The 10,836-nt window shown below is 32.5% G+C and overlaps 1 protein-coding gene across 1 annotated transcript; it reads right to left on the bottom strand.

The window, feature by feature from the left end:
- Window positions 1-1,463: 1,463 nt before the first annotated feature.
- On the bottom strand, window positions 1,464-9,618 carry LOC132751376 (uncharacterized; the record flags this gene model as incomplete). Its single annotated transcript, XM_060741539.1, is given in 7 exon segments — window positions 1,464-1,804; window positions 3,701-3,896; window positions 4,270-4,412; window positions 5,639-5,903; window positions 6,541-6,707; window positions 7,292-7,391; window positions 9,428-9,618. Coding segments are annotated over 7 exon segments (1,242 nt in total), but the record flags the coding sequence as incomplete, so codon positions are not given.
- Between the last annotated feature and the right edge of the window lie 1,218 nt (window positions 9,619-10,836).

Here is a 10,836-nt window from a genome sequence, read left to right as displayed (position 1 = left end):
TTTTAAGGTTTTTATTTTTTTCCAAAAAAGGTAACTCTGTAAACCCTTGTTTGTTTTTTAATTTAACTTTGTGTGAATTATGACCCCACACTTTTTCTATTGCCATCATAATTTCCCCTCATAAATTTAGGGTATTGGGTCATTTTTTTTATAAAAGTTTTGGGTCATTGTGACTGTAGATTGTTATTTTACTTATTAAAAAAGAATATAAAATTTTAAGAGGTTTTGGATTGAGGATTGGTTATTTGTATGTTTTATTCATTTGTTCTTTATAGTTATAATGTCAACTAAATGAAGAATTATAGTAATTAAATACAGTTGTGGATTTGATAAAAGTTATTTTGATAAATTTTTATTAGAATTCAAGATGGCTGAGCATGTTCTTATTTTATAGTTATTCCTAGAAATCACTGTTTCTATTTGTTATGAATTGATCAGTTGATAGAATATTAGATTAATGATAATCAAGGAATTGTAATATCTACACATGTATAAAACTATTTATTTCATGATAGTAGGGAATGTTTGAGATTTATACTTTCAGGGCTTGATGTGATATGATGTGTATGTTGCATGATGTATGATACATGGTGTTTGATGTTGAGTTAGAATTATATATAGTGTCCTCTACAAATTAAATTCACGAACCAGTAACCCTTAGTTTTGTTCTTTAGTTATACAAGGCAAAAAGACATTTGGGTCACAAAAGTACTTTGTGACAAAAACCACAACAAGCCTCAACTAAAGGTCATTATTCTACCTTTCCAGTTTACCTCTCCTTAGCAGTGCTTAATTTTAAATTCACAAATATAATTGTCTACATAGGTTTTGAGTAGAACTGCCAAATCACATACAAAGCTTTTGAGTAGAACTGCCAAAGCACATACATGGGTTTTGAGTAGAACTGCCAAAGCACATGCATGGGTTTTGAGTAGAACTGCCAAAGCACATAAATGGGTTTTAAGTAGAACTGCCAAAGCACATACATGGGTTTTGAGTAGAACTGCCAAAGCACATACTAGTAAATGGGTTTTAAGTAGAACTGCCAAATACATACATGGGTTTTAAGTAGAACTGCCAAATCACATACATGGGTTTTGAGTATAATTGACAAAGCACATACATGGGTTTTGAGTAGAACTGCCAAAGCACATCCATGGGTTTTGAGTAGAACTGCCAAAGCACAAAAAGCAAGATGTCACAGTAAAAAAACTTTCAACTTGTTCGGGAAGAAAATGTGTAAGCAGCCAGAGCTCCAAGTCAGTAGAGCTGCAGAAAGAAAGTTGGAAGGTTCTGGGTTTAATTATAAGCAAAGGTGCACATTTTTCTCACTCTGAGTGACATCCTAAGGCATATATGAAGGCTTCTAAATAGATCATGCCTGACGTTAGCTAAAATTGTTTTAAAAATAACTCACAAGAGAAAGCAGGTATAACAATGATAAGTATATATTCATTACATACTTTTTCAATTTGTTGTTCTACAGATGTTAATGAATCTTGCACTAACACCAATCTATTCTTTTCTTGTTTAACTTCTATTTCATGTGTGTAGCAATTCTTCTCATATTCTGTCTTGTGCTCAGTTAATTGCTTTAGCTTCATTTGAAGCTCTTCAATCTCCAATTCTATTTCCTCCTCTTTCTTCTGTATGCTGGCCACCTGGTGCTTGTCTTGATTCAGTTTCCGTGTAAGTTTCTGAACATTTCTGGAAATATTTTCAGATTCTTCCCGCAAAATCTCTTGCCTAGTCAACAAATTTTGGTACTCTTCCTGGTAATTTTTTCCATGAACTGAACTTGAAACTGAAAAATGCAACACATCTCTCATAGCTTAACAAAACAACATGAATAAAATGGAATACAGTATGGAAAAGAGTTGTGTCAAGGCAAACAAGGGCTTTCACACAGACAAATCTCTTGAGAATTGCAAGTACTAATAATACAACAACACCAGTCATTAAGTGTATCAAGGGGAACAATTTAGTAAAAATCAATGCTAGAGTTATGTGTCTTGGTAAAAAAGTTGGTTAGACACCTACAATTATGATGCTGATATTGTTTGCAAAGGTTCATGTGAACTGAATTTCCATGCAGTATTTTGACAAGTGTTAGCCAATGCAAGGGTCTGTAGTACAAAAGATTTGTCTGTTTTTCTTCTTTAGTAAAGCTAAAACAATAACTGTCGGAGGACAGAAACGCTCGACTATTCAAAAAGTTCTCACAAGGGTATTTCATCGAGTATAATTAATGCTTACTTACATGAATACATAAAATTGTCCGAAAAGGTACAAAGGCTTGTTATTAAGATGTTTTATCCAGGAATTCGAAATCACTGCTTTATTATTATGATTCCATAAAATTGTCCCAAAAAAGGCACAAACCCTTCAGTAGTTATGGAGATACCAGCTTCCAAGCAAAGCCTTTACCAAGAATTTCTAAGCTGAAAAAGGGGCATAATTATGAAAAAAACAAATCAAGAGTTATGGGACTTATGCCAATCATGTTGGATAATAACAGCAAACAAGTATGTGAAGTTTCAATCCATTCCCTTCAGTAGTTATGGAGATACCAGCTTACATGCAAAAACTTAACCAAGGATTTCTAAGTGGAAAAAGGGGCATAATTATGCAAAAAAACAAATCAGAGTTAAGGGACTTATGCCCAACATGTTAGATAATCACAGAGAACAAGTGTGTGAAGTTTCAATCCATTCCCTTCAGTTGTTATGGAGATACCAGCTTACACACAAAAACTAAAAACTTAACCACAGGGACGCCAACAAATGGGTGACTGCATTAGCTCGATTATTCTGCAAAAAGTCGAGCTAAAAAACTATATGACAGATGGTAGAAAATGTCATTCCTATTAAATTATTCACAACATTGCTATCATAGCTGCACATTAAGAGCTATAGATGGCAATGGTTAGAGCATTATCCTCTTCTCATGATCTATTTTCTTTTATATGAAAACTAGGAACACTACTGTGCTAACAAATTTCAAGACTTGCATTAAATACAAAAAGCAAATATGACTTATGAAATCAAGCTCATTTCATACATAAAATGTGCATGTCACATGATAAAAGAGTAAAAAAGCCATGTTACATGATTGTTTAGAGAACATTTCATCAAAAAAATGATTGTATAAAGAGGTTTAACATGTGTTTGACTCAGTAGGATAATTATAATAATTATTATGATTTGCTTGTTTTCTGTTTGATTTGGTTAAAGTCACACAGACACAGTATAAGTCAAATGGCCTGATGTTCCAGCTTTACTGGTGGAGGAAGACCTCACGTGCCTTTCCGTGCATTATTTCAGGCATGAACAGGCACCGGAGTAGAACACTGACATTTCCTTAGCTAGCTGGATAGCCTCCTCACATGAAATATTCCAAAGTTCCTGTTGGGATTCGAGCCCAAAGGAGTGAGGGGCAAGAAGTTTGACCTTAACCACTCGCCCAATTCCTACTTTTCATGATAAAGATGGCTAGCACATACACATGGTTAAAGACAAAATGAACTGTAATAACTCTGTTAACTGAAGCACAAGCTAAAGTTCAATCTGAAAATTTTAATTTGAAATTGCAACATCTTAGCATGTAAAATTCCAAATAATCCAATATTGTGAAATTATAGAAGAATACAAAATGAGAAATACGATAGATATATTTAAATGATTTTCTTTCTTTCACAAACCTGTTGATTTTCTAGTTGTCTGTCTATGTGTCTGTTTGGTATGAAAGTTGGTAATTATTTGTTGCAGCATAATATTGAGCGTGCTGGACTGAACAGCACAGCCACATATTGCACAAAATTTAGTCTTCTTACTGCATGTGCTACATAATGTATGACCACATGGTATTAACAACATTGGGCTTGCATTTGGTGGCATCTACAATGAAATATAAATATAACTGGTAAGACATTTTAGTTGTTGTTAAAAATTATAAGAAAAAATCATTTTTGAAGCTGGTATCAAATAAATTGGAGTAAATGTGATTTTGTCTTGAATTTATTTTTGTGATATGTGAAAAACAGTTTTATATTTACAATAATTTAAAAACTGTTTTATGACGGGAATGACAAAAACGTTTTTACTACTAAAAGAGAAGAAACAACATAAACTTGGCTAATATATGTACATGTTTTTTAGTAATATATATATATATAGCATATGTTTAGCATTCTTGTTAAGATACGACAAAGAAAGACAAACCAGTAATATGTTAACCTGTTCAATTACATTTCTTTACTATATACATTACCATTAGTTTTTCACAAGTTGGACACACATGACTGGACAATTCTTGTTCAGCTGGTTTATCCATGGAGGTTTCATAAGTGTAATCTATATGAGAGTTTCTCTTGTAATCACTGTTTGTTTGTGCCAGATCACCTTTCACTCTTGCTATAAAACAGGAGAAAAATAATAAATAAATCACTAGTCATCCTGCAAATATGTTGCCTCTATTAAGCTTATACTTGTACTTGTTTACTGTATAAAAGAAATAAATTAATTATCATCAACAATGATTTTATACTAAATAAAATCACTGTGTCAAGTTCAGATGCGAGGATTTATATTTTACTGCATATCCAATGACAAAGAGTGATTTCACATGTATAAATTGATAAAATCACTGCTAGGGATGTAATATTTTGATTCTAACACAACATCAACAAATAAATGCTGCTATACATGTATCTGATTTCAAGCAATATTGTGCCTTATTAGTTTCCAAATTAATTTTGGCATATCACATTTTTAATGGTTATATCACATGTATAAAAATAGATCGTTAACGGTGATTTTACTGCATATTTACACACACTTTTGGTGCTTCAATATAAATGCAGGTTGTGCTTGAATCAGATTGTGCTATCATAAAGCTAAGATTTCTTTTAACATAACTCAGAACATGCTGAATTTCTTAAAATAGGGATATCAAGATGAAAATTTGAAGTTGGTCAGCAAACAGCACAGAGCCTGGTCAGACTGCATGGATGAACCGATGTGATTTAACGGAGATGAATTCATATATAAATCTAATAGTATCTAATAGTTATACATGTTTTCATATCCATTTCCATAATCATCAAGATATATGAAATAATAACATGTGATATTTGTTTATATTTATGTTATCGTAACTCAAGTTTGAACACAACTTTTTGCGTAAGCAGAACTTAGGTATTTATTTGCGTTTCACTTTCTTAGCTAGGCATTTGCGTGAGTTTAAACATACTGTAAAGCTCACTTATAGCTGGTGTAAATTGAATGATCTGTTAAGTGAAACGCAATTAACATAAATTTATATTTTGCATAAGTTCAAATTTAGGTAAAAAGATATGCAAAACTTACAGAATGTTAATGAAACACTCGCCTGTTTAAAATAAACTTATAACATTGGCTAATCACTTTCAGTTTCAGCAGGGAAATCAGCTTATGATGCATTAAATAATGCATTTCAGTGAGTAAGTAAAGTTGCCTGATCACTGTTATTTGTTGGTGTGATTTTAAACTGAACCCAAAAATTAGATATAAAGTAGTATGAAATGACAGTTTAATGGTAAAGAAATTGACTGCAATTTAGTCATGTGAAGGTATTGATTATTTGATAATTAAAACACTACCTATTATATCGTCAGCCCTTGAATCAAAGTCATCAGGTGATAGTAACTGTGCTGCAGTAATCTCCCCTGTTTCATCATCACTATTCCAACTAGGATCAGGGGTAGCAAACTCTGGTGACCTTGTACTTGGAACACGTAATACATTAACACTGGCCGAACCTTTATGGTCCCTGTATGGCTGGTCATTGTAAAGATTGTCAGAGTATTTATCACTGTTATATAGATTGTTGTTATGGTTGGTATCTCTGGGTGGGGTGTCATACACCTAAAATTATAAATTTACTATTTCAGTGTACTGATAAACATAGCATGTTGTCCCTTTGAGGTTAAAGTTACTTAATTGATGAATTTATTAACACATCAAGTCAAATTATATAAAATTATATTATTACATATTTTTATATTATATTTTTTAACTCTATAAGCATTTAATTCAAAAGTTACAAAATTCTATCATTAATTTTATAGTTCCATATCTAACATTTATTTTGTATAATTCAAATCTTATATGATGCATTATTTTTTTGATCCTGTGAAATATTTAAATTGCATCTCAAGAAAATAACTGAATTCAACTTGTGTAAAAAGTGGGTTCCATGTGTATGTTATCACAAAAATGGTTTGCATGAACATTTTTATTTAACAATGAAAAATATTTATTTGGTAATTTAAATCTTGGGATGGAACATAAGATTTTAACACTGGATTATCATTGGGTATGAGTTTACAGCATAGAGAGTTATTAAATTAAATTTGAAGCATACAAAATATATATTGGATATAGAAGAACAAAAGTCTGAGAAAAGTGTATGTAAAGTATAACCTTATAGTTTCCTAAACAATCAAACTAAAATAAATTCTGTATGAACCAAAAAGGTAGAGAAATAAATTGCAATTAATACCTCAATATTTCCTCCTGACTCTTTTGCCTTCAACCAATTTTGAAACTTTGCCTTTGATTTGTTTGATGACATCAAGTTTTTGACAAGTGATTGTGTATCAGTTTTAGGTGGTTTCTCATGGAATGAAGCACTTTGTGATTTAGTTGTTACTTTTTGTTGAGTCCCTGCTGTAAAAACACCACAGATATTGATTTCCACAATAAAATGTCATTATAATTTACATTTTAGATGTAAAAGACATTTGAAGAATAAGTGTGTAAGCATTTGGTTATTCAGGTCATTAAAGAAATATTTAAGTCTGCCAAAAGCTTAAGTCTTCTACTTTAAAATTCAAGTAAAATATATACATATGAGTTCTAAAGTAATCAAAAACTTCTAAAATGTTTAAAAACCAAAGAATTGTCCTCAAACTTTATTTCAAAAGTGAAACTATTCAATATTGTAGTAATATCTTTTTTTATTTATATAAATTAAATAAACTTCATATAAAACTCTCATTAGAATTTCCCTTGATATTTTAAATATGCAATGCTATATGAAATAATAAGTATAAAATAAATACTGTATATAGTTTAATAAACTGACCATCCCAAATAAATGCTCCCACCTTGAGTTATTGATACAATACATGTAGTAGTTTATTGTAAATCCAAGGAAATAAGTACAATTTTAACAGTCAGGAGGGGGGGGGGGGGGTGGTGGAGGGTTCAGGGGGGGAGGGGGGATTTATTTACAATAATCCAGATACTACCTGATTTAGCAATGCTGGAAGTTTCTCTGCCTGGACTGTTTCCATGACTTTCTGCTCTCTGTTTCATCCAGTTTTGCTGACGTTGCTTGATTTCTTTAACCTTTAAGATACATAAGATATAGTAATATATAAATAGGATCATGGATGTATCATGTATGTCACGAGGGTAGTTACTGACATGTTAAATGTATTGTTTGTACATATGTCTTATGTATTGTGTCATTATATGTCCCTGTACTTTTGTCAATTTGTTATATAGTATGTGTATATCATATAATAATAAATCATCCTATCATTTGCATATAACTTTTTCCTTTTGCTATCCTATTCACTCATTGCAACATGTAACTCTTAATGTCATTCTATAATCCCTAACAACTAATTTCTTCTAGACATATGTGTTTAATTTTTGAGGCATGGAGGAGCACATGACCTGTTTTGGTACATGGAGTAGCAATTGTGACCTGTAAACCATACTTGATTGGTTAATCAACATTGTAAATTTCTTTAGAATAAATTAATAAACTCTATACTTCATGCACATATGGTACATGTAGTTTCAAATCAGAATACGAAAGAATATTCAAGTGCTATTAAAACACTGTTTTGGTACATGGAGTAGCAATTGTGACCTGTAAACCATACTTGATTGGTTAATCAACATTGTAAATTTCTTTAGAATAAATTAATAAACTCTATACTTCATGCACATATGGTACATGTAGTTTCAAATCAGAATACGAAAGAATATTCAAGTGCTATTAAAACATTAAAAGAATTAAATGTAAACATGAAAATAGTATTGTAGTCTGAGTATCATCAAAACGTTTGCAAGGGAAATCTTGTACGGTATCTGTATCTGGACGATCAGGGTGTCCTACTAATCAACACTTTCTGGTTTCTGGTCTTTGATGGTCACCAGTCTCCAAAGACTTTCATCTATTGATCAATTAAATTGTCAACTATAATATTCTAGATACAAACGTTTTTTTTTCCGAACAATTTTGAAAACAGTTAAATAAGATATCATTAAGTTATTAAAACTTTCCCAGGCAGAAAACCTTTTAAACTTGTTTACCTTTGGCATGTCCAATCATTTCTATCATATCTTAATATTCCTCGACCATGTTTACATTATATCAATAGTCAGTGATTTTCCAACTTATATAACAGACTCCGAAAAAAGACCTCTTCCCAATTGAAATTTTCTTTAAAATCATGAAGTTTTCCCAAAAATCTGAACTTAAACCAGCTTTCTTACTTCCCAAATCAGCAATTTTAGCGATAATTTTTCCCAAAATCAAGAGGCTAAGGCCTCTTCCCAATAAAGTAAAAAAAATCACTGATAGTATGTCTATGTCTGTTGCGGTTAAGCAAATGTCAGAGCACCTTTACCAAGATTAAATAGCCACACTTGAGATGCCTAGATCATTTGCTAAGAATGCCCAGTGAGACAGTATTACACTAGACACCACCATGAAAAAGGAAGCCAGGAAGACCTCGGACAACCTAGCGGCAAACCCTCCAATGGGAACTTTAAGAGCTCTGATACACATGGGGACAAGCTAAGCTAGCATCTGGCAAAGGACAGGGAAAATGATGAAATCTTTTTGATGCCTTATGTCCCAGCTGGGATGAAGACGTAAGTAATGCTTACGTCTCTGCGAGGGGTTTGACATTAAAGTGGATTCCACATGTCCCTGCGAGAGGTTTGACATTATAGTGGATTCCACATGTCCCTGCCAGAGGTTTGACATTATAGTGGATTCCACATGTCCCTGCGAGAGGTTTGACATTATGCTTATAGGATTCCACATGTCCCTGCGAGAGGTTTGACATTATAGTGGATTCCACATGTCCCTGCAAGAGGTTTGACATTATAGTGGATTCCACATGTCCCTGCGAGAGGTTTGACATTATGCTTATAGGATTCCACTGGAAGAGAGATATTAGTGCCTTTGGAAATAAACTTATGTGTGTTAAAAGAAAATGTTAAAAAAATACATTTTATGTTTAAAATCAGACATTTCTTTTGTTCCAATGTTTGCAAAGCTGCGTGCTGGGATTCCTAAGGCTATGCCTGAAAAATTATATCCGAAATTTTATACTATCCGAAACCATTAAGTATGTACAAACCTTTTCTCTTATTTCTTGTTTTTTATTCATCGTATTCAGCTATTTCCTTTGAGGAAATCGTCTTTGATTGTAACTTTATATTATTCGGCAAATTATCGTAAAAAAACTGGATGTATAAACCGACTAAGCTCTAAATTTAAGAATAAAATATTTGTCACCAATGTAAATAAAAGGTCGACAACTCTGTAGGCATCCGGATGACTAGAAACACGAAAAAGGAGCTTTACACGAAAAGAACGTAGCATTTGATATCGGGGTATAATAATGTAGTGTCGTTCGTGGAAGGACAAATTCTATATTGTTAGTTTATTCTATAAAGAATAAAACCTGTAATAGAACAAATATCAATAAAGTTAATAACCTAAATCAATATCTAAATATCTAATTTCTAAAACAATAGAAAAGTGGGAGTTGGAGTGGAGTTGACCTGCAAGTGTCAAGTTATCTACGTCACAAAAAGGAAACATCCCAAACCAGTATTACCTTCATGGAGTCCTATCAGAATCGGTTACCTCAGCTAAATACCTAGACATGGATATATCAGAAACCCTTAAATTGGATGCCCACATAAATTTAACAGGACATCCAAGAAAACAAACCAAACCTTAATTGTGATTCCTAGGCAGTTCTTAACGTAAAGATTAAATCCCAATCCAATAAGTCAGTTGTTTACCAGACGTTAGTCAGACCCCATGCAGCTTGAATATGGCTCTGAAGTTTGACTCCCCCCCCCCCCCCCCCCCCCCCCCCACACACACACCAAAGAAGAGCAGCTCGGTGGATCAAGCTAGATTATGGTCAGACCTCTAGCGTCACGGAATATTAAGCTTAACACATTAAGCTTCGAAAACTGAAACTCAGACTTCAGATGCTAGATTATCCCTGTTCTACAAGATTCACCACGGTCTGGTTGCTATTCCTAAAGAAGAATATTTACCCCCTCTCACGAACATATATATATATATTTGTGTCAAGAATATTATGAAGTTGAAAATTTTAAGTTTAAATGATTTTTGAAACATTGTTATTATATATCTTATACCTTAAATTTGGCACAGACACTGGTTGAAGGCTCACTCCTCTTTAATAAAATATGATAAATTGAGCAAAATAGAAAATGGATGAGATCATTTAATTTCTTCTAAGGAACATAAACGAAACTTCAAAATATGAATTAGAATACAATCCTCCCATCGGGACCAAGTTTGATAGCCAGAAAAGTTCCTCAACCTGTTTCTTCTTAATTATGAGAGTTTAAATGTGTCACAGGACATATCTGCCTGCATCTGACCCAACTTCTAAGATAAGCCATTTAGAATCGGAGTACATAAAAACTTTAATATCAGCTCATGTATTTGACTTTATTATGATCGTAAACAACATAATATGTCTCCATTTTATTCAAAAGA

This window comes from Ruditapes philippinarum, unplaced genomic scaffold (genome assembly GCF_026571515.1).
Source record: "Ruditapes philippinarum isolate M1 unplaced genomic scaffold, ASM2657151v2 ctg468_1_1_1_1, whole genome shotgun sequence".
NCBI lineage: Eukaryota > Metazoa > Mollusca > Bivalvia > Venerida > Veneridae > Ruditapes > Ruditapes philippinarum.
Note: the sequence above shows the minus strand (reverse complement) of the source record. Positions and strands in the feature narration are given on the sequence as shown.